At 51.1% G+C, this 21907-nt stretch overlaps 12 protein-coding genes across 12 annotated transcripts; 7 read left to right on the top strand and 5 right to left on the bottom strand.

Annotated features, from left to right (window-relative positions):
* Positions 1 to 20: 20 nt before the first annotated feature.
* On the bottom strand, positions 21 to 1536 carry ASPWEDRAFT_44349 (uncharacterized protein). The gene has a single exon (XM_040836246.1). It carries the CDS (start codon positions 1489 to 1491, stop codon positions 160 to 162), a length of 1332 nt encoding a protein of 443 aa, XP_040685938.1. The 5' UTR covers positions 1492 to 1536; the 3' UTR covers positions 21 to 159.
* Positions 1537 to 1565: 29 nt separating this feature from the next.
* ASPWEDRAFT_31183 (uncharacterized protein) lies at positions 1566 to 6195 on the top strand (the record flags this gene model as incomplete). Its single annotated transcript, XM_040833514.1, has 5 exons — positions 1566 to 2045; positions 2119 to 3331; positions 3478 to 3876; positions 3987 to 4054; positions 4114 to 6195. 5 exons carry the CDS (start codon positions 1566 to 1568, stop codon positions 6193 to 6195), a joined length of 4242 nt encoding a protein of 1413 aa, XP_040685937.1.
* A 198-nt stretch (positions 6196 to 6393) lies between these two features.
* ASPWEDRAFT_186461 (NAD-dependent epimerase/dehydratase family protein) lies at positions 6394 to 7956 on the bottom strand. Its single transcript, XM_040832131.1, has 4 exons — positions 7834 to 7956; positions 7595 to 7779; positions 6830 to 7529; positions 6394 to 6768 (listed from the first exon to the last, which is right to left on the bottom strand). Exons 1-4 carry the CDS (start codon positions 7875 to 7877, stop codon positions 6618 to 6620), a joined length of 1080 nt encoding a protein of 359 aa, XP_040685936.1. The 5' UTR covers positions 7878 to 7956; the 3' UTR covers positions 6394 to 6617.
* A 406-nt stretch (positions 7957 to 8362) lies between these two features.
* On the top strand, positions 8363 to 9556 carry ASPWEDRAFT_139941 (uncharacterized protein; the record flags this gene model as incomplete). Its single annotated transcript, XM_040829394.1, has 3 exons — positions 8363 to 8975; positions 9022 to 9207; positions 9293 to 9556. Coding segments are annotated over exons 1-3 (1035 nt in total), but the record flags the coding sequence as incomplete, so codon positions are not given.
* A 435-nt stretch (positions 9557 to 9991) lies between these two features.
* Positions 9992 to 10414, top strand: ASPWEDRAFT_175551 (uncharacterized protein; the record flags this gene model as incomplete). The annotated part of the gene is made up of 3 exons (XM_040831373.1): positions 9992 to 10051; positions 10135 to 10275; positions 10331 to 10414. 3 exons carry the CDS (start codon positions 9992 to 9994, stop codon positions 10412 to 10414), a joined length of 285 nt encoding a protein of 94 aa, XP_040685934.1.
* A 617-nt stretch (positions 10415 to 11031) lies between these two features.
* On the top strand, positions 11032 to 11484 carry ASPWEDRAFT_117101 (nuclear transport factor 2 family protein; the record flags this gene model as incomplete). Its single annotated transcript, XM_040828709.1, has 1 exon — positions 11032 to 11484. One exon carries the CDS (start codon positions 11032 to 11034, stop codon positions 11482 to 11484), a length of 453 nt encoding a protein of 150 aa, XP_040685933.1.
* Positions 11485 to 12112: 628 nt separating this feature from the next.
* On the bottom strand, positions 12113 to 12382 carry ASPWEDRAFT_44347 (uncharacterized protein). The gene has a single exon (XM_040836245.1). The coding sequence runs from the start codon at positions 12325 to 12327 to the stop codon at positions 12139 to 12141; it is 189 nt and encodes a 62-aa protein (XP_040685932.1). The 5' UTR covers positions 12328 to 12382; the 3' UTR covers positions 12113 to 12138.
* ASPWEDRAFT_31179 (cupin domain-containing protein) lies at positions 12373 to 13065 on the top strand (the record flags this gene model as incomplete). Its single annotated transcript, XM_040833512.1, has 4 exons — positions 12373 to 12621; positions 12676 to 12734; positions 12798 to 12919; positions 12977 to 13065. The coding sequence occupies 4 exons, from the start codon at positions 12373 to 12375 to the stop codon at positions 13063 to 13065; spliced, it is 519 nt and encodes a 172-aa protein (XP_040685931.1).
* Positions 13066 to 13390: 325 nt separating this feature from the next.
* ASPWEDRAFT_175548 (fungal specific transcription factor domain-containing protein) lies at positions 13391 to 15553 on the bottom strand (the record flags this gene model as incomplete). The annotated part of the gene is made up of 6 exons (XM_040831372.1): positions 13391 to 13870; positions 13929 to 14752; positions 14822 to 15012; positions 15067 to 15306; positions 15357 to 15467; positions 15534 to 15553. 6 exons carry the CDS (start codon positions 15551 to 15553, stop codon positions 13391 to 13393), a joined length of 1866 nt encoding a protein of 621 aa, XP_040685930.1.
* Positions 15554 to 15800: 247 nt separating this feature from the next.
* On the top strand, positions 15801 to 17412 carry ASPWEDRAFT_44341 (uncharacterized protein). The gene is made up of 5 exons (XM_040836244.1): positions 15801 to 15987; positions 16043 to 16231; positions 16292 to 16799; positions 16864 to 17009; positions 17058 to 17412. The coding sequence occupies exons 1-5, from the start codon at positions 15817 to 15819 to the stop codon at positions 17280 to 17282; spliced, it is 1239 nt and encodes a 412-aa protein (XP_040685929.1). The 5' UTR covers positions 15801 to 15816; the 3' UTR covers positions 17283 to 17412.
* A 616-nt stretch (positions 17413 to 18028) lies between these two features.
* Positions 18029 to 19931, top strand: ASPWEDRAFT_116865 (CocE/NonD family hydrolase; the record flags this gene model as incomplete). The annotated part of the gene is made up of 3 exons (XM_040828692.1): positions 18029 to 18225; positions 18278 to 19777; positions 19838 to 19931. 3 exons carry the CDS (start codon positions 18029 to 18031, stop codon positions 19929 to 19931), a joined length of 1791 nt encoding a protein of 596 aa, XP_040685928.1.
* Positions 19932 to 20220: 289 nt separating this feature from the next.
* Positions 20221 to 21552, bottom strand: ASPWEDRAFT_31175 (flavin monoamine oxidase family protein; the record flags this gene model as incomplete). The annotated part of the gene is made up of 1 exon (XM_040833511.1): positions 20221 to 21552. One exon carries the CDS (start codon positions 21550 to 21552, stop codon positions 20221 to 20223), a length of 1332 nt encoding a protein of 443 aa, XP_040685927.1.
* Between the last annotated feature and the right edge of the window lie 355 nt (positions 21553 to 21907).

Here is a 21907-nt window from a genome sequence, read left to right as displayed (position 1 = left end):
GCATGATTTCTCTTGGATCCTTAGGAATCTATCATTGAGTTATCTGTCCTGCACATATTTTTATACTCATAATCTATATAATCCAGCTGACATGTTGCGGATGAGACCAGGAAGACTTCAATTGCAGACTAGATTATCAAAAATCGACTACATGAATGGCTACACAAAACGTTCGATCGTGGATCCATACTTGGTCATGTCAAGGTCTCCACCCAAGCCCGGATGCCAAATTGATATACACCACTTGTCCCTATCAATAGGCTCAGACGTATACCAATCTGCAATTGATTGCGATGCAACCTGCTGCCAGTCAATACACACATTCAGTTCCCTCATGAGCGTGTCCAGTCGCACGAGAAGCTCCCAGCATATCTTTAGATAATTCCTCAGAGCCTGCCCACCACCGTTTTTCAAAGGATCGACGGGAGGGCTCTCAGTAGCATTTGGCCAGCCCCCATGGCCGATAATTGCACCGAAGCCAAAGAATTGCCGGTGCGGAATACACCAAGCATATCCTGGGTCTAGGGGGCAGTAATGCCCAAGAGAATGACAATTCTTTTCCTCCGATAGCATTGACTTGTAAATCGGCGTGGAACGGTAGTCTTTCCGTCGAATAAATTTTATCGGCACCTGTTCGGCGGGAGGCAATTCTGCGGTCGTCAGGGGCCCGTTGGGATTGCTAAAGGGCCAGCCAGTTTGGTATCTTCCAAGCTCTCTTTCCGGCTGATATAATTCCACCATCTGCGGACTGAAATATGACTGCCATGCATTCGCACCCTCTGCGTACCACTCTGGTTTGCAGTAGAGTACGTTCAAGCCAATATAAAAGTCCACCGTTCGTTCCATCAGCTGCTTGAGCCCACAGTGGTCATAATGGTCATTCCAGGACCACATTCCCTTGACTGTCTCTGGGGCGTATCGCGCGATCTTGAACAGGGTCTCCATTTCGCCCAGGATAAGCCACATCGTCAACACGTCGGTCGTCTCCTTGCGACAACGCCAGTCTACTCCTTTCCAGCAACGAGCAGAGCGTGGGGCGTTATTTTTACTCTGCAGTTCTTTGTCGTAGGTAGCAATTTCTTCCTCCGTCCGGATGACATTCCCAGCCCAGTCTGTGGAATAGCTCCGGGTCGAACGCTGTGGTAAGGGAAAGGGGGGCTTATCTGCCCCGACGTTACATATCTTAGCGTCTCGCATCTCCTCTCTAACCTGGTAGAAGTATTCATTGAGACGCTGGACAGCCTTCTTGCTCACAACGTCATCGTCGTCGTCGATACTCATCCGCACGTTGATGGGTGGCGAGTACTTGCGGCGTTCCGTGGCAGAGAACTCGGCCAAGGCATGGGCAAATGTCACAGTGAAATGTGTGATCTGCTTTCCCTGGTGCGGCCTATTCATTGGCACCAGAAGATACTTGTGCTTGCCTACGCGCCGCTGTTCAAAGTTGGCCGCAAGCGTATGCCACGGAAGGGAGTGTGTCTGATGGGCCATGGCACTCGGGTTGAAAAAGGTAATAGGACTTTCTTCCTATAGAAGACCTGAGCCAATATTGCAAGGGATTCATGATGCAAAGAAGACAGCAGATTCAGCAAGTTAACAGGATACGCATGACTCATCAGGCCCTCGTATTGGGAAGATCGCCAAGCGCAATGCGTCTGCAACAAGGCTGTGGAGCAAGATTTGGCTTACGGGTCGACCCCGAGGAATATAACCCCCCGAATCTCTGGCAAGCGGCCTTTGATTTGCTGGAGGAAAAGCAGAAACAGATTTTGATGACTGGCCGCGCTGGCACTGGACAGCAGCAGAATGACGACACTGCCGGCTCTGAGATTCTAGTTCAGCTTGCTCTGGATACAGTCATTGAGACGGTCAAAAAGCAGTACGATATTCGCAAGCAGAAAAAAGAAAAAAGCAGGTTGCATGATTATCCACGAAAGATTCTCGGCGCTGCGTTAGGCCTTCAAGGGATTATTTCCGAGGTGGTGAAAGCGGTCCCTACAGGCCTTGCATCAAGCGCTTGGACTGTCATATCCCTTGGATTGAATGTGAGTAGCTCCGAATCCTGGTCATAGTAAAACCAACCAGTTTATCTTAATGAGATTTCGATCCGTCAAAAAGATCACGCAGAATTACCGCAAACAACAGGAGAGCTGGCTTGAAGCATCCGCGTTTCTATCCGATACTGTTTCTCGCCTGACCTTGATTGAGGTTTCTTACCGTCGCAAAAACCCTGCCACAAAAGACGGGGTGGAAAATGCCTTGATTCAAACCTATGTCGAAATTTTACGTTACTCTGCAGAGGTGATGGCGATTCATGAATCCAATAGAGGCATGAGAATCTTGCAAGTCATCGCGGCTATGAATGATCTTCCCCTGCATAATATCAAGGGTTCTATTGAAAGCCAACAGTCTCGATTGGAAGGGTGGCTTAGTATTCAACAGTATCTTGAGTGGAATGAGAACGCACGTGGTGACGAGATACTACGAATCGCTCACGGCATTGATGAGAATGTTAAATTGTTGAACATGCCCTGGGTTAGCAGCGCAGTGTTTGGCTGCTATGACCGTTTCCCCGAGGATGAATGTCTCCCAGGCACCAGAGTTGAGCTTCTTGAAAGAGTCACTGACTGGATCGACAGTCCATCTGGGGGGAGTTTATTCTGGTTGAACGGTATGGCCGGGACGGGAAAGTCAACAATCTCACGGAGCTTTGCTAGGTTAATGCAAGAAAGAGGGCTCTTAGGAGCAAGCTTCTTTTTCAAAAGAGATGAGACTGATCGGGCAAACCTAATCCATTTCATCCCAACGATCGCGAGACAGCTCGCAGATGCTTTGCCTGGTCTTCGAAAAAGTATCATGGATGCAGCGGGCTTTGCCTCATCCGAGATCCCAGTCCAGTTTAATGAGCTTCTCTGCAAGCCTTTGTCAATGTTCACCACCGCCACAGGCCAAAGGCTTCAGCAGGTCATCGTGATTGACGCTTTGGACGAGTGCGAAGATGGAAACCTGAAAGCACTCCTCCAGCTCTTGCCACGGCTCCATAACCCTCGATTCTCTGTAGACTTGCGGGTCTTTGTGACGAGCAGACCAGAGGAGCCTATCGGTTCTTTGCTCAAAGACCTTGCAGACAAGGATGAAAAGGCTGTTTTGCATAACATTGACGAATCAATCGTCGAGCGCGACCTTCAGTTGTTCTTCCAAAATAAAATGAGCGAAATACAAAAAGAGAGGGAAGACGAAGAGCTCGAAGAGGACTGGCCAGGACAAGAGAAAATCCAAGTGCTGGTCACAATGACCGTTCCGCTTTTCGTTTCTGCGGCGACTATTTATCGTGAGCTGAAGATTCCTGCCTTGTGCGCAGATGACATTTTGAACGAAATCCTGGACAACAGGAACGAAACGTCCAAGCTCGCTGCAATCTACCTCCCCGTTTTGACAAAGACACTTCGGGACTTAAACTGAAACAAAAGGTCCAAGTGTCTCGGCAGATTCGAGATGTCGTGGGCTCGATTGTCATTCTTGAAGATACACTGCCCGTTGGTCCACTCGCCGAGCTTATTGGCATGGAACGCCTCATCGTCAAGAAAAGGGTCAATTCATTGTCATCTGTTCTTCAAGTGCCCGAGAAGCCAGATGACCCGGTGAGAGTCTTTCATAAATCCTTCCGAGACTTTCTTCTTGACCCCGAGACGGACAGAGATCAATTCGGTGTTGATGAGGCTGCCATGCATGAAAGGATGACATTGAATTGTATCAAGATAATGCAAAGAGAAAATGGTGGCTTGAAAAAAACATCTGTCGTCTTGAGAGCTACGGGACCGAACGCATTGATATTGATGATGATAAAGTCACTTCGCATTTGCCAAGGGAGCTGCAGTATGCCTGTCGACATTGGGCTGATCATCTACAGCAATCGAGGCCTTCTTCTTCCGATCTGGAGATGATTCATTCGTTCTTGAACGCCAAGTTGCTACCATGGTTTGAAGCAATGAGCATTCTGGGGTTACTTCACGAGGCTGTGCAAACTCTTGATACACTGCAGTCTCTCGTTCAGGTGGGTTACTCATATCGAAGGGTATTTCTAAAACAACACCGCTGATGGACGACAACTAGATGCACAAAGACAGCCTGTCAAAATTCTTGTATGATGCAAAGCGATTTCTTCTCAAAAACAAAGCCATCGCCGAGGAAGCACCCCTGCAACTATATTCATCAGGACTCATATTTGCTCCCAGTGAATGTACAGTCAAAAAGGCATTTCAGAGATTCCGGCCCCAGTGCTTTACTCAGCTACCGCTGGTGAGTCCGAACTGGGGAGCTGCCTTGCAGACGTTCGAAGAGAAGCAAAAGGATGGCGATTTCAGGACAGTTGCCCTCTCGCCCGATGGTCTACTAGTTGCTTCAACCTCCTGGGGGGATGGTGTAAAGATATGGAATACAGCAACTGGCAGCCTTCAACAAACTCTTGACCACCAATCTTGGAATTTATATTCGGTTGAATTCTCCCCCGACGGAAAAATGATAGCTGCAGCGTTCGATAATGGTACTGTCAGCCTGTGGGATATGACTTCAGGTATAGGCGTGCTACAGCACACATTTCAGGCGCATTCGGACCACATTTATGAAGTGGTATTTTCAGCCAATGGCAAGAAGTTGGCTTCAGCGTCCAAGGATGAGAAGGTAAAATTGTGGAATATCGATCAGATTGGCATAGAGGAGACTCTTGAAGGTCATACAGCAGGTGTTCTGTCTGTGGCGTTCTCACCCGATGGTAAAATGGTTGCATCAGCTTCCAGCGATTGGACTGTGAGGCTTTGGAATATAGGCTCGAGCCCAGTCAGGCTACAGGCCGTTTTCAAAGGGCATTCCAGCCTGGTGGGATCCGTCGCATTCTCGCCTGATAGCAAGTTTCTAGTGTCAGGATCTAGAGATGAAACCTTGAGACTATGGGATATCAAACTGGGCGAATTGAAACATACGTTCACCGGACATTGTGTGTCTGTCGAATCAGTTGTGTTTTTACCAGATGGACAATCTATTGTTTCCGGCTCCTGGGACAAAACAATCAAAATATGGGATATTTCCTCGGGGGCAGAGAAGTGCACCCTCGTGGGACATACAGATTGGGTCAGCTCTGTGTCCTTGTCTGGTGATGGTACACTTTTAGCTTCGGGCTCGGATGACAGGACTATGAGGCTGTGGGATATCTCCCAGGGCATCCCGGAGCAACATCATAAACGCGAGCCGCAAGCGGTTCCCTTCTTGATATTTTCGCCTGACCAGAGTCTGGTTGCTTCGGTACATGGCAACGGAGCTACTCTTTGGAATTCATCCACCGGGGAACGCTTGCACTCCCTTGATTTGGACACTATGTACGAGGGTGCAGTGGCCTTCTCACCCGACAGCCAAACCATTGCGTCGGGGTCTAGGGATAGTGCCACGAGAATATGGTCTACTAGCTCCGGTACGCTGACGAGAGTGATTGAAGGCCATGGCGACGTTGTGTGTTCATTGGCGTTCTCATCTGACGGAACACTGATGGCTTCCGGGTCATTTGACAGCACCGTCAAGTTATGGGATATGGCTTCTGGAGAACTGCTCCAGACGATGGAGAATCCAGGCGGTTCACCTTTCTCGCTTTCCTTCTCGCACGATAACAAGCGATTAGCTGTTGGTTGCGATGACGACACTATCAGAATATGGGACACGGATTCTAGAGAAAGGCCGAGAACACTCCGGGATCTCGACGACGAGTATAATATGTTCAATTCACTGGCATTTTCGCCTGATGATAAGCTCCTGGCGGCTGGCGCGCATGAGGCTCTGAGAGTGTGGGATACTGTTTCCGGTATCCAGATATATTGGAGAGACGCTTACCTTAAATTTGTGCCGCAAGTATCATTTTCAGACGATGGAAGACTTCTCAACACGAATGAAAAGCCATACTCCATTGACTATGATGAGGAAGGGGGGTCTGTTTCTATTTCAGAGACTAGTTTCCATATTAAAGTACGGGAAGATGAGAGTTGGCTACAGTATGACAAGGAAAAGATTCTGTGGCTTCCTCCCGAGTATCGTGCGAACAATGTGGCCATCAAGGGCAACCTTGCTGTACTTGGTCATGAATCTGGACAGTATTCGTTTATCAGGCTCGCTGATATCGCTGGCGATAGACCCGATTTGCTGCCTGGGTGACTGTATTAGCTACCTTGATATTTGATCTCAGTAGAGGAATAAATCCAGTACAATCACTCTTTTTAGGACCTTAGCATTCAGAGTATTTAGCCACAGGAAACATTACGCTCTGTGAGATAATACCAAATGAGCATTTCTGCACTAGGGAAGACTGTCATCCATAATGGCATGAACCGGAAATATATCCAACAGAATTAACCCATGTATTCGATATTCGGCCTCCGTGTCCCCAGGGAAGATAATACTGGCCTGGGCATTGATTGCAATTATCTATCCTTTGTATCTTCTTAAGCCACATATTCGCACGGTCAATTCTCGATAAGCCCTCCGAAGCATACACAAGTGTATTGATTCGACAGTGTGTGCAGCTCCCCCATGCAATTTCATTTAAAGGGAAGGCCCATATACGACAACAGGCACTTCTAAGTCTTCCTGAGAAACTCTGGAACCTCCTTTGGAGCAGGGGGGCTCTTTATGAATGCCTCGACTTCGGTGCGGAACGTACTCTCCCACTCCTCGCCATGCAGTGGAGTCCAACCCAGCTTACGTCCCATCACGGCTTTCGTGCGAGCACTACAAAGAAGGAAATATAGTCAGCAACACCTCTCCTAAGAGAGACAAGGGCAAAGCTTACTTTGCGGCAAAGGCCAGCTCGGCTCTGGAGACACTGCCGAGGGCCAGCTTGTCCCCTGCCTGCTCTAGAGTAATCTCCTTAACATCTGCCGTTGGGAGCACCCCTATCTCATAGGCGGCTCTGGCGAGCCGCTCCGAGAACTCACGGTGTGAATGCTCACCGGTCTCGCAGAAGTAGATTCCTTTACGGCCAGATGGGATCGTGATATTGGTGCAGATCTTCTGGAGAAGAGTGATAAATAATCCCGCCACATCCTGGACGTGCACATGGCTCCAAATCGTGTCTCCCTTTCCCACGAGACTGACCGCACCGGACTGAATAGCGTCCGCAATTATCGCAGGAAGCTGAATCGAGTAGGTGTTTAAGGGCCCGGTACCCTGGCCGTAGATCGTTGGCGCCATAATAATATATGTGGTCACTCCAACCGCCTCACCCGTCTCAATCACAGTAGTATCCGTGGTGCGCTGGTGATAAACCTCACGGAACTCACGGTACTTCTCAAAGGAGTAGATATCTTCCTCGTCAGAGAAGCAGTGGGTGTCAGTATAGCCGTCTGTGTGGGGTCGATCACTGAGATTGGACGTTCCGGAGATCTGAATATAGTGGACCGAACCGGTGGTTTTGGTCTTCCTCATGCTCTGGCCGGTGATGAGCGCTTTGGCCGAGCGGGTGTGCCAGCCTGCGCCGGCATGGATGATGACTGCGCCGAGTAACACCATGCGATTAGATTGCATGCGGCGGTGATTTGGGGATACGCACGCTTACCATCAAAGTCGGCGGCGATCTTCTCCAGCAACTCTGTCTCATCGAAGCTGGAAAACATGACCGGCTTAACGCCTAGTTTCTGCACCGTGTCGGCCTGCGAGTCGCTTCGCACCAGGGCTGCGAGCTCTAGTCGTGCTGTCCATGGTCCTTGAACTTCACGCAGTGAAGAGAGAATCGTGCCTCCACTGTAATCATGAGAGTTAGACACTTTCTCGATGTCAGGAGAGGTTCATATTTACATATATCCGGAGACTCCGGTGATAAGTACCGAGCGAGCTGCCATAGTAGTGAGTGAGACTGTGATGGGATAAGGGAAACACTGCCAAAGGAATGCTTAAATCTCCCAAGGATGGCAAGTCGGGTATGCCCCAGAGACAGACTCCGATGTGGGAATCGAGAAGTCCTTCCGGTGGGGCATTTGCGACGTCGAAACTGCGACTCGCAAGTGGAGCGCATCCGAACCCGACAAGGAGTATACGGTTTTCGCTGGTCGGAGCCATCGATCTTTGCAGTTTCTGGGTTGCGCCTGGGCTCAACCGTCTAGAACAAGCCATGATCAGCCGGGCTGAGCAACGTGTACTGCGTGCTATTCTTCGGATGCCGGATCGTCGATATACCGAGGAGAGAAAAGAACCGGTTCTTCATGACATTTATGCCAGAATACGCCTATGCACTGTGGATCAGTAAGAAATCTACGCTATCCAGATTCAAGTTCGCTATACTGTTGTGCAGATCGTCATGGAATAAGTATGTCTTTATGATTTATACCAAAACCCGGAGCTCTCGCGAAAGATAAATGGCCATATCCACCTTCACTGACCGGTCAAGCATCTCGATCATCTTTGCAAGTCTGAAAATGTTTTCGTCTTCTGCATATCTTCTCGCTCTCCCGTTCGTCGCGTCAGCACTAGCTGACCAGGCCTGCCCACGCATCCCAGGCATCCAAATCTACGCAACCACGCCAAACGAGGGCCTCTCGGATGGACGATTCACCTCCTGTGAGAACGGCTTCGACAGCCCCAAGGTGCGCGCCGGCAATGCCTCCTCGTACGACTGGTGGTACTTTGACGCCATTGGCACCGACGGCGTGTCCTCCCTGGCAGTCACGTACTTTGTCGAAGCACGCCAGTCCGGCTTTACGGTGACGGAGAACTTCACCAACCAGGATTTTGTGCAGATCTCCGGCACCTTCCCCAACGGGACCGCCTTTAGTGACTTCCTGTTCGCGGACAATGCGATGGTGTCCGCCATGGGCGACGGGTCCAGCGGGCTGTGGAATGGCACCGGTGCCTCGTGGGCTGGGAGCCCTGATCTGTCCAACTATCTCATCACGCTCGCCGGGAGCCACCGGGGCTACGAAGGGACTTTTTCAATGCACTCTGTTAGTTGCCTGTCTGCCCGTGGTTTCACCACTCCGTTCGAGATAGAACGCTGATCAGATGTCCAAGGTCGCCCCGCCTCACTATCCTTGCAGCCCCAAGCGCGCAAACGAAACCATGGAGGTTCTTCCCGGCGTGGGCTGGGCCAATTCCATCCCCGACGCCGACGTGACCGTCAACATGACCGTCCACGGCTCGACGCTGAGTTTCATCGGCACCGGATACCATGATAAGGTTCCAACCACCCCGCCCTGCGTATCCTAACCCGAACTGCAATGGATGAGTGTGATAGAGAGGGGTCTGCTAATATACCTCATAGAACTGGGGCGTCATCCCCTTCACCGATGCGGTCGGTGGCTGGTACTGGGGCCACGCGCGCATGGGCCCCTATTCCCTCGTCTGGCTCGACTCGCTCACCCCCAGCAAGGACGAGCACACCAGCGGCTACGTCGCCTACCAGGGACAGATCCTGCACGCCGAATGCAACAAGATGACGGTGCGCCCGACGGGGCCGGACGTGCACTTCCCACCCCGGGGCGATGATTCGCTCCCCGAAGGGTTCACTATTGAGGTCGATCTGGGTGGCGAGCTGGGAGTGTTGAAGGCGGAGCTGGCGTCGAATCTGGCTACGTTGGCGAAGCCAGGATACGGGCGCTGGATTGGGACTGTCAATGGCACCGTTGGTGGGCTTTCCTACGCGGGGGTCGCGGGATATGAGATGTTCAACTTCTTTTAGAGTGATTCAGAGTATGGGCGAGCCCATACAGCATGGACTATGGAGGAGGATCAGCTCTGTATTTATATTTTGGGGCCGGGGCTTTAGCGAAGCATCTTCTTCAGGTAGTACAAGTCTAGTCTTGCAACAGAATGCACGCCATGATCCGAATGCCAGGCCACGTGAGACTGCCCCAGGAGCTACCAACGCCAAGGGACGAAGATTGGTAGTCAGAGGTAATTTCAAGGACCAGGAGATAACGAGAATATATATATATATATCAGCAAGGGAAGCGCAGACAACATGCGTGGATATGAGAGCTTGAGCCTGGCCGAACTGTCGTTCCAAGTCTTCCTGTTTATTGTGAGATATTGTGACGAGGGATTCTAAGTCAGAAGTGACTTGGACTTGCTAGCGGCTGCAACATGTAGATGTACTTGTTCTAGACGGTGGTGACAAGTCTTCGCAGCTGGATTGAACGGTCCAATGTCCTCAATTATGCCATCGTGGCCAAGGCTCACTTCCATTATACCGGCAGATCAAGCGCCGGGCCAATATTGGTTCCACTCGCTGCCACCAAAAAGAAAGTGAGTATCGGTTGTGATGCGCTCCTGGCAGCCCCCGCTAACTGGCCATTGCTAGATTAAATGCGATCTGGCTCAGCTCGACCGGGGCTCAATGCAGCAATTGCCGGGCTGTGGACTCCTTCTGCAGGCATGGGCTTGACGATAGACCCTGGTAGTATCTTGAGAAATAACGTTACGTTGGCACGTCAGCCTTGGTGAGGGGTTGTGTCGAACCGCGAAGGATTACGCTCAAGGTGCCGGCGAATCTCTGCTGTTGTCAGCCCAAGAAAAGTGTTGATATGTCCTTGGCTTCACTCTTTATGGGTCAACAATGCGAATATGGGAGTTCACTAGAATCGGGACTACTGTATTAAAGTCGTTCAATATTCATCCATCCTGGTTCTTTGAGTACGTGGTATGCCCATAGGCTTTGATATTGCCTTGGCCATCGCGCCACTAAAGAACACCGGGCTGGAGGGTCCCATTGGCTTAGGCTTCTAGTAAGCCCGGACGCACTAGAACAGCCTTCTGCCTGCTGCAGAGATACCAGGCGACTCATGCTGTAGTGGCTGATGACGTTGCGTAGATTCCCGGAGATAAAAGGTACTGAGCGCTAAATCCGGTGGTCCGGAGATAGTCCATCTGGCTTCGCTATCCCCAAGGCCAGGGATATTTATATAGCATAGAAAGGGCACTCGGAACTTTCGAGCCACAAACGACAGCAGAACTCAATCCTATCATCTTGAGAAATCGAAAAAGCACAGAAATCAAAGCGACATGACAACCGCTCTTCCTTCCCTCTCCTCCCGCGAGGCGATTGCCGATGCCCTTCACCGCGCCGTACTCGCATTCGATACAGCCGACTCCGCGCTTCTCGAGTCCTCCCTTGTGCCTGATGCTGTTTTCGATCTGGACGGGTACCTGATGAATGGTCTGGATGAGATTTCTCGTCAGTGCTACGACAAGATCTCGAAATTGGACACGACGCACTTCGTCAGCAATGTCCGGATCAACGTCGTGGACGGGGCGCCTGTGGCATCGATGACGGCTTCGGTGCTTTCACAGCATTATCGACCCGGTACTGGGAAGGTACCGGGTGCGGAATATTACATGGCTGGCTCCCTGTATTCCATCGATGTGGTAAGGGACGATAGCGAGGGATTGTGGAAGATCAAGCGCTGGAACATGAAGATCATCTGGACGATGGGAGAGGCTAGTGTGATTGAGTGACGGTCCTGGGATGATCACGGGATCAACCTGTCCGAATGTTAGCCAAATAGTTTGACGAAAGAGAGGCGAGCGAGGGAATCAATCTATTTACTGCAAAGCCGAGAGCAAATATGCTTACAGCAAAGGAACTAGAGATCATTGAGGGAATTCCCGGGGCAGAGACCAAGAATGCTAGAAGACTGTACCGAGAATCAGTAGTATGAACTGCTTTCATGACCGCCTGTTCCTTACTCTGCCTCTCCATTCCTTGGTTGACTCAATTACTCCATATCCGTCAGCATTACCTGGTGACATAGCACGCATTTGCCTTAATTGAAGCCGTATCGGAATCTTCCATGTTCGAGCCCTCGGATACATGGGTCCAGGCGAACTCCCATATACTAAGCAGAAATGACGGAGGGGATTTACGTAGACTACGGATTGTTATTCCAGTGGGCGACTCCCATTCGACGCTGGAGAAAACATACTACACCTTCACTAATCTAGTATGGATTTGGGAAACGGCTGATCAAGGCAATATCGCCTTACAGCGATCCAACCCGTGCCTTTGACCTGTGGGCGAGAGAATGTAAACCGTAAATTGTCGGTTAGGGCCCAGGAACAATTACCGAATTCCCGATTCTCCCCTCTGATAATTAATCTCCGGTATCTCCGCTATAGCATTCGGTATTTGGCTGTATCTGAGGTGAATCCCGATTTACCGAATGAGGAAACTTTGAGGCTCGGGTTATTCGGGGTATTCGGGTTATTTGCCACATCTAAATGGTGCCCACACAGTGCGATAGCTTGGTGACTGTATATCCCCTTCAGCAGCAGCCTTGATTCATTTCTTTCTTCTCCCATCCGGTGGAGTCCATCACTTTTACAAACAGATAGATGTCTTCCACCATGTTTCCCCACCCCCGACGAATCGTCACCGGACATAGTCCACAAGGCGCAGCCATCGTCGTGGACGACAATGTGATTCCTTGTCTCCCAACATCAATCAAGTGCAATTTTGCCGTGCTCTATGAGACGCATCAATTCCCCGCATCCAATGATGAATGGGTTGATCCGGCCCAAGCACGCACCGCAGACCTGTCAAACAAAACGGGCACCGTGCTCCGAGTCGTCGACTTTCCAGCGAACACGGAGACAGTGAGTTGGGATACCGGCTGGTAAGTACTGAGCTGACGATGTGTATTATTCTAGATCTTCCATCGGACGGAATCTCTGGATTATGGGATTCTGCACAGCGGTGAGATTACCTGGTATGTCCATGCGAGTTTCCCATTGTGTTAGAGATGATTTCTCAGCCAACTTCCTCCCTGCAGTCATCTCGATGATGGAGTTCGGGTGGATATGAAAGCAGGCGATGTTTGTGTTCAGCGAGGCACCATCCACGGATGGACAAACTACTCCGATAAGCCTGCAAGAATGTATTTTATACTCTCTGGTATGAGGTCTCTCACACGGCTCTCATAATGGGCACAATCTAACACGACCATTATAGCCGCTCATCCGGTCACGATCGGAGAAAAGGTTCTCAATGCCACGGGTTACTCCAGGAATGCAGTCTCCTCTGGTGGGATGGCCGACTAGAACTTGAGAGGGCGGACAAGACAGGCACCACTTCCTAGATACTTCCCCATTCATTATGATAATGAAGGACCTGTCTGCGTTCATTAATTGACTTTGACTTTGAACCCCCTATGGTCTGATCGTTCCATGATATCGTAGAGTCGAGGGCACCGTAGCTGTAAAAACCTGAGTATAAGTTTGTCGACTCCAAGGGGTAGACAGCGCTCATACGTGAAAGTGGTTTCCCTGCTTTACAAAGGAACCATCCCAAATCAGCACGATATTTCCCATACAGGCTTGGCATATATGACTACGTTTAATACAGGCAGTACAGCAAATCCTGTACTTATAATGCTCCCTGCTGTAACAGACCTTCTTGCCGCATCAGGTCCAGAATGAAATCATCAATATGCCCAAACTGATCCATGTCAGGCCCGATCGTAGGTTCGTTAAAACTGCCGTCCAGGGCACAAGAGCCGACAGTCTCCGAGGGTAGAAACGGGTGGATCGTGATCGGTAACTGGCTACTTGTAGCACCGATCTCACGCGACATCTGGGCGATAAATCCAGCAATATTCTCTTCCGCCGGCCCGGGTTCTCGAGAGTCTGCATTCTCTAGTCCAAGGTCTCCAATATCATCCGCAGCCTGCGCGGTTGAGCCTTGATCACTGATGATGATAGAATTATGTGTCAAAATGGAAAGTCGCGCTCTTGAACTAGCTGGTTTAAATTCCCTGAGGGCGTCGGGGGTCATGTTTTTCGGCTCATCTGTCAGTGGAAATGGGGCACTCGCGTGCACCTTGTACAGACCGCAGGCAAACCTTCCCTGTGGGCAATCTATCAGTATCGCTAGCGTAGTGCATCAAGAACAAGGATGGTCGCACCAAAACTCCCAAAAAGGCCCAGTCCTTTCCCAGGATCTGTAGAATCTTCAAACTGGCCAAGACGCTAGATATGGCGCGCTGTCTGACATGTGGCTGCGAGCACCACAGGAAGGGAGTTAGGGTAGCGCAAGCGGAGTAGGCAGCGTACCCGATGAAACTCGGCATTCTTCGACAGTCCCAGTCCAGCTCCGAGGCGGCATGTAGAAGCGCCGACACAGAGTTCGCGTGTTCAAAAGCCGTTTGTGCAGATAATTGTTGCGCGTACGGAAATACGCCTTCACAAGGACTCCAGGAGAAGAGTGGGACTATGGATGAATGCAGGGAGCAGAGGCATTGATGATAGATCACATGCAACAATAGTAATGTTGGCAATTCATGAGAGGGCACTGCAGCCATCCGCGCGCATTCCAGGTGAAAGCACGGGTCCAGCTTTGACCAAGCCTCATGGATGCGCCCATCCAGAGTTTGCATCTCAGCCAAACGGCTTGGTAGGGTCAGACCCGTCTGTTTGATGAGGAGGACGACGGATGACCACAGGGCCATGGCCCTTACCAGCTCGGCATAAATGCTCTGCGTGCTGTCTGCATCTTTTAACGTGATGCTGGATTGAGGAACCCCCAGTTGTAACTCGGACTCGCTGCAGGGAAGTCTGATGTTCAACATGCCCTCGGTGGGTATCTTTGGGAAGAGAGTGTCAGCCTGGAACGAGCACTGTAGATAACAGCCCCAGAATCGTCTCCGCTGCATCTCGGAGTCTAGAAGACTCCCATTGCTCTTCTCGTCGGAAGGAACGCCAATGACCCAAGCGGTGTTTGACGCACAACCTAATTGCGAGTTAATTTAGCATGTACATGCGTTGTACATTAGGGGCTGAATCGTGTAGTGAGATGCACCCGTAAGCATATTCGACCGTTGGAACTGGCCATGGCTATACCAGAAGAGAGCTAGGTTGAGAAACGCAACGACATTGTCAGCCTTGGGGGACTCCAGCTCGCGAAGAGCCATCCGACCCGCTGCTTCAGCCCATTCACGATCAAAGTGACTGTCGACCAGGACTGCCGCACCTTTCGAGTCCGTGTAGAACCTGTGATAAGAGGTTAGGAGCGAGCACCAGGACAAGGAAGCTGAGTTTGCATACCGGGAAGCCAAGGCGCAAATACTGAGCAGCACATCGGTTCGGATTGTATCCAGCTCGAGAGCTCGAGTCAGGGAAGGTCTGTACAAGAGGAGGGGGGCATGGCTCAGGTGAGTATAGTATAGGTCTATCAATATCGGGAGCAACGCGGTTGGGACTCCAAAGTACCGCTTTTCCGGTATGGGAAGACGCGAAAGAGAAGGCTCGGACAAGACAGGTGACGGGGAGGACTGCCGGATACCACTAGCAGCGAGCGAGCTTGGTGCTACTCCTGTAGTTGCTCCTGTAGTTACTCCTGTAGTTGCTGCTGTGGCTGTTGTCGTCCTCCTCCTAGACCGATAGATGCAAGGCCGTCCAAGTCGCCTGCATCTCTGGCAAGTGGGTTTCTGGCCACAGCATCGCAGCTGAACGATGCATTGACGTCAGATACTCCACGCCCGCAAGGTGGGTGTAGGACAACGGAGACTCACTTTCTGGATGCTGCAGGCATCACATGATCGTCTGGGCCTCCCAGACATGACAGAATCAAAAGAGTGACTTGCGGGGAATGGAATGATAACGAGTGGGATGAAAACGTTCGGGAAATGGACGGGTGGTTCGGCAAATCGCCGAATCCGGTAATGGAATCGGCCTCGGCGGTTATGATGTTCCGCGGCCAATCACATGCTTTACACGGCCCTATATACCTACTTCCAGATAGCGCTCCCACTCGAGGACACCCACAGCTCTTGCGAGGACGAAAAGATAGACACCATGACTCCATTCACCATCGATAATCTTCCGTACGGGGTTATCTCCACTGACGACAACTCGAGCAAACGCTGTGCCGTCGCTTTCCAGCAGTTCGCCATTGATTTGGATCTGCTCTACCGCCATGGCTTCTTTGCGTCCATACCAGATCTAGACGTCAACGTCTTCGCCAACGTGAGTCCCTTGAAGCATTGTCAGAGAGACGTCCATCGGGACTGACACGGTCCAGGACAATTGGAACGCATTTGCTGTTCTGCCCTTAAGAACTCGAGCGACCGTCAGGGCCCGAATCCGATGTGGTATCCTGGACAAGACCGTCGACAAGGCGTTTGTTCCGCTATCCAGCGTGGAAAACCACCTGCCAATGCATACATATAACTTTTCCGACTTTTACTGCTCTCTCGAGCATGCAAAGAACGTTTGTTTACCTCTCCTGAGATGTGTCTGTTTCCTTCTGCGGGTGGCTAATACTTTCAAGTGCACGGAGGTCATGAAGCTGAAGGAGATGTCGTCCAACTGGTTCTCCATCCCGTCTGTGTACAACGGTCGCACCTCAAGCCTTGCGGTTTCAGGTACCCCCTTCACCCGACCTTACGGTATGTATCCCGATCCTCAAACCGGAGCTGTTTCTTTCCAACCCGAATCAAAGGTCGACTTTGAGTTGGAAATGGGTGTGTGGCTGTCGACTCCAGTGCCACGAGGTCAGCGAGTAGACATTGCCAGGGCCAAGGAGCACATTTTTGGTTTCACGCTCCTCAACGACTGGTCGTCAAGGCGGATCCAGGGCTTCGAAATGCCGCCTCTTGGCTGCTTCCATTCCAAAGGCTCTTTAACATCCGTGAGTCCCTGGATCGTGCCGATTGAGGCTCTGGAGCCGTTCAAGTGCGAAAGGTCGACGCAACAAGAACCTCTGCCAGTGCCACATCTGATGCCTCAGGACGATGCGGCACTGACTTATGACATTGACTTGTCCGTCACGTTGCTCCGTAAGTGATCAAAGTGCTTCCCCATTCTTCCGGGGAAGGGGCAGGATAACAGTTTTCTTTTCAGGAGATGAGAAGTCGTACAGACTTTGTGAGAGCAACCTCAATACTCTGTACTGGACGCCCATCCAGCAGCTGGCGCACTTGGCCTCGGCCGGGGAGGGATTATCAACAGGAGATGTGTTTGGAACCGGAACGATATCCTCTAGTGTAGTGAGTTTTCCACCCTTGTATCTGGTGCCCCCTAACTTTGCAATACAGACGAACCCGGATGGTGAAAAGATGGGTCTTGGCTGCCTCGTCGAGCGGGGTCTCCCTCGGACGATGCTCAAGTCTGCGCCTTCAGACTTACATGACACCTTTTTGAAGGATGGTGATGAGGTAATTATGGAAGCTTGGTGTCGGAACAAGATGACTGGAGAGGTGGTGTTTGGGTTTGGGGAGTGCAGAGGCAAAGTACTACCTGCTGTTCCGGGAAGTATTTAGTGACAGTGATGATTCACAACTTGACTTCTCAATGAATCCGTTGTGCCCTGTTAGCTTAAGTGTACAAGCAAACTAATGATTCCGAAGTCAGCTAGCTTTTTGGGTATCGCAGTATTTTCTTCATAAAAGCAGTCTTTTTTTCTCTATATCCAGTCCCTTCATAGGTATTTATGTAATGTAGAGCATAACCCTATGTAAAATGAGAATCTCCAGGTGAGAAAATATATACCGTGGCGGCCACTGTATCTACCATACTTTCAAACCGGTGGTCTCCCACAAGGTATTGACTTGATTTCTTGCATCTATGATGTTTACTTCTTCCGCAGTCCGGTGGAATACCTTGTGACATGACAGTGAGCTAGTCAATCAGACCGCATCTCTGTACCGTAATGTCACCACTAGCGCCTTTGGTTGAGAAAACCGGTCAATCAAAACACCCAAAACAACCCACGGATTAGCTGCCTCCTGTTCGAGGAGACACGGATATCCTGCAAGCCGAACATCATCTCATCCTTGCAGCATACACTGCACAACCCAGAAAACGGGAGCGGCGTTAGCGGAGATAGGCGCGATATTGATCGATACCGAAACCCCGAACCCGACGGACAATACGGTAAATCATCTCATTCGCTGTTTTGACTACGTCGACGGGGCTATTGCTCGTGACTTATATAGATCACTCTATACCCATGTCGACACCCAGCATCACGAAGCTCGAGTGAACAGTCCAACGACACCAATTCAGAATGGCGTCTCAGACGCACGATGCGTCCACGGTTGATACGACCTCATACCCATACATCTTTGAAAAGAACGTGTCTGTCCCCCTCACAAACGGGAGCTTCATCCGCTGCAATATCTACCGACCCAAAACGTCGGGCCCTGGAAAGCACCCGGTTCTCGCCACGTATGGTCCCTATGGGAAGGACGTGCACTATCAGTAGTAGGTCCAAGGGCAGCACATCATGGTTAGTCTGGCTAACCGAGTTCTGTAGCTTCAACGGCCCGAGTTACGCAGAGGTTAACGCAGACCACAAAACGGAACACTCTGCCTGGGAGACGCCAACTCCGAGCTACTGGACCAAGCATGGCTATGTTGTCGTCAGGGCTGATGAGACCGGAACGGGTCAGTCGCCTGGTATTATCAACTTCCTGTCAGCGGCCACGATTGATTGCTTTTGTGAGCTGATCGAGTGGGCCTCTGAGCAGGCTTGGAGTAACGGCAAAGTTGGTCTTCTAGGAATCAGCTATTTTGGCGCGACTCAATGGCAGGTCGCGGCTCGCAGACCCAAGGGGTTGGCTGCTATTGTGCCGTGGGAAGGCTTTTCCGACTTCTACCGCGATGCCACCCGACACGGTGGGATTCTCTGCAACGCGGGTATCGACACCATCTGGAAGAGACAGATTGGTCCAAACCAGTATGGACTGCCGGGACGAGCGGCCCAAAACCGGGGCGATGACACGATTGAGGGCTCGTTGTCCGAGGCTGACTTGGCTATGAATCGGGTCGGCGCTATGGACGGGCCGCGAGAGGATCATTTTCGAAATGGCGTTCGCTATGCGTCTGTAAACTACAACCTTGAAGACATTCAGGTGCCCTTGCTTAGTGTTGCTAATTGGGGAGGGATCATGCTCCATCTTCGTGGCAACGTGCAGGGCTACACTCATGCAGGGTCGGAGTTGAAGTATCTCCGTTTTATTGTTGGACGACATGACCTCCCTTTCTATTATGCGGAAGAAGTGGAAGTTCAACGGAGCTTCTTGGATGCCTTCCTACTAGGCCAAGACCGTGAAGGATGGACAAGGAAGGGAGCTCTCCCACCGGTTGATCTGATTCTGCGAAAAGGAAACGTGGGATACAATGATCCCCAAGCCGAGAGAAAGTTTCAGAGGAGGAAGGAGAATGAGTGGCCCATTGCCAGGACGCAGTATACGCCTCTCTTTCTCGACCCTGATGAAGGCCTCTCGTGGACCAAGCCGACAGATTCGATGCGCAAGGTGGAGTACCATGCCTTCGGAGACGGTGACGATTGCCATCCCTCTGTATCCTTTACCTCAGCCCCATTCGAGTCAGAAACAGAAATCACCGGCCACATTGTGGTGCGGCTCAGCGTTTCCATGAGTCGCCGTCGCTGGCAGTCGACCACACCTTCTGACATGGATTTGTTCCTGTCTCTTCGTCACATCGCATCATCTGGCGAGGAGGTATTCTACACGGGGACTACGGGGGAGCCGGCTCCTGTTACAAAGGGCTCCCTGAGGGTGAGTTTGCGACGGACAAACCATCAGCACCCTTGGCATCGCCCTTGGCTGCCTCATCGTGATTATCTCTCTACCGACGTCCTTCCAGTGATCCCCAATGAGGTGTACACGGTGGATGTGGAACTATGGCCGACAAACGTTGTGGTGCAGAGAGGTGAGCGCCTCGTTCTAGATGTTGGTGCATCTGAGCTGGCTGGGAGCGGTCTCTTCCAACATGATGATCCAAGCGACAGGTAAGCTTGACAGAAGACTGACAGATATTACGTGACGGAGGCTGACTATTCATTCAACAGGCCAGAAACTGTCTTTAAAGGCAACAACTATGTGCACTTTGGAGCGAATCATGATAACTGGATCAGCCTGCCTGTCATTCCCAATAGCACCTGATCCAGACACTGCTACAGTTCCGTCGCGATGCAGGGCTCTCAATTAGGGCGATGCACCTGGTCAATCTTTCTTCTGGATATATTACATTTCCATAAACATACACTTAATTTCAGCTAAATCACCGAGTCAATTCAATCTGCTTTGTATTTTTAACATTTTGAACAGCTTAGAAGCAGCCTCATATCAGATTTACTAGATTGAAAAATGGTTTCCAGTTAAACGCCAGCCGTCCTATAAATACATCGAGATCTGTTAATATGATTAAGAATACACGGTGGACTCATCCTTATCACATCTTTTCTTGACTACCAGCGTGCTCTCCACGAAGAGCACGAGCAACCTCACAAGCGACCCGCTCGCCCGACTGTACAGCACCCTCAAGATATCCCGGATGCTCCTGCGCCGTCTCCGTTCCCGCCCAGTGCAGATTCCCAATCGGCGCATGAGGCATCGGCAGCAGCCCTTCACTGGTACCAACAAGCGGATATCCTAGATACCCACCACCACAGAATTCATCCAAATGCCACGCTTTTTCGTGCCAGTCCACAGGATTCAAGACTTGATGCCCGAGATGAGGCGCAAGGCGAGATAGTAGCATTTCGCGTCGCACCGTCGCGTCGAGCTGGTCGAGCTGGCGTGCGGGGGTGCCGGCGACGAGGAAGCACAGGTGGCCGGGGCCTCCGGGTGATGAGGAATCGAAGACGCCACATGCGGGATCGTCGAGTATGAGGAATTCTCCGCCTGGTCCGTCCCGCCAGAAGTGGTGTTCGAAGATGGCAAGAGCTTTGTAGACGACGCCCATGCGGGTGTTTTCGTGAAGCGCGATGCGGTCGGAGGATAGCGGCGGATCAAAGGTGATGCCTTTCAGCATTGGCGGGGGAATCGTGATGATGACTTTGCTGGCGTGAAAGTGTTCGCCGGACGCTGTGCGCAGTGTCACTTCATCGCTGTGTTGCGACACGCTGGTGATGTGCTTGTCGGTGAGAATCTTCCCAGGGAGTTCGTTGGCTAGCATCGAGGTAGTGATACCCATCGATTCCACGACCAAACTGTCTTGAGCGCCGCCTTGCGTCCCTAACATGGTCGATAACCCGCCAGATAGCGGAATCGACCTAGCAAAGCTGTAGATCGAGTACATGCCCGATTCCGCGGTCGACGACACCGCAACGAGGAGACAAAGGAGCTGTCGCGCAATCTCCAACGGGACGCATGTGGCAATCGCTTTGTCAACCGAGACCGCGATCCAGCTCTGCGGAACATACATCCTGCTCACGAGCTCGAGCAAAACGAGATAGACGGACGCCAGAAGCACCGACGGAGAAAAGATAGACACAGTGCGGCCTTGACGGACAATTGTTGGTAAGCCGCGCGAGAACGTAGGATATGTCGTACCTCCGGCCTTGTCTACCAGAGCAGCGATGCGATGATGTCCGTGCCCAATCCATTGCCCGCCGAGATCCAGATGGGACCCGAGTTTGGTAGTGGCTGAGTTGACTCGGCCGCCGATATTGGGTGCTGCCTCGAGTACGAGGACATCAATGCCTTGACGATGCAGTTCCGAAGCAGCTGTGAGACCTGACAGGCCGGCGCCAATGACGATGACTTGGGCATGATTAGCCATAATGCAAGAAAACTACTCTGGGCATTGAAATGCAAGGGAGAGTTGGTAGAAGTGAGGATTCAACCTGGCCACAGCGTCTTATATAAATTAAATTCTGGTCCATGACATGACCTCATTCTTCTTATATGATCGCCGTCAAGTGGATACCTCCTAGCATCACGGCGAATAAGAGACTGACAATCGCTAGAGAAGTGGAGCTGGGACGATAAGCGCGGCTGTAGATAAGCACGGGATAAACTAGTGAGCCTAAATGGTCCATTATGATTAAATTCTCTTTTCAAGCTTAAACAAATATAGTAAGAGGAGAGCCGAGCCATGTCATTGAATTATCGACCTATTAGCCTCGGCGTTTCTA

This window comes from Aspergillus wentii (assembly GCF_001890725.1).
Source record: "Aspergillus wentii DTO 134E9 unplaced genomic scaffold ASPWEscaffold_7, whole genome shotgun sequence".
In the NCBI taxonomy this organism is placed as follows: domain Eukaryota; kingdom Fungi; phylum Ascomycota; class Eurotiomycetes; order Eurotiales; family Aspergillaceae; genus Aspergillus; species Aspergillus wentii.
Note: the sequence above shows the minus strand (reverse complement) of the source record. Positions and strands in the feature narration are given on the sequence as shown.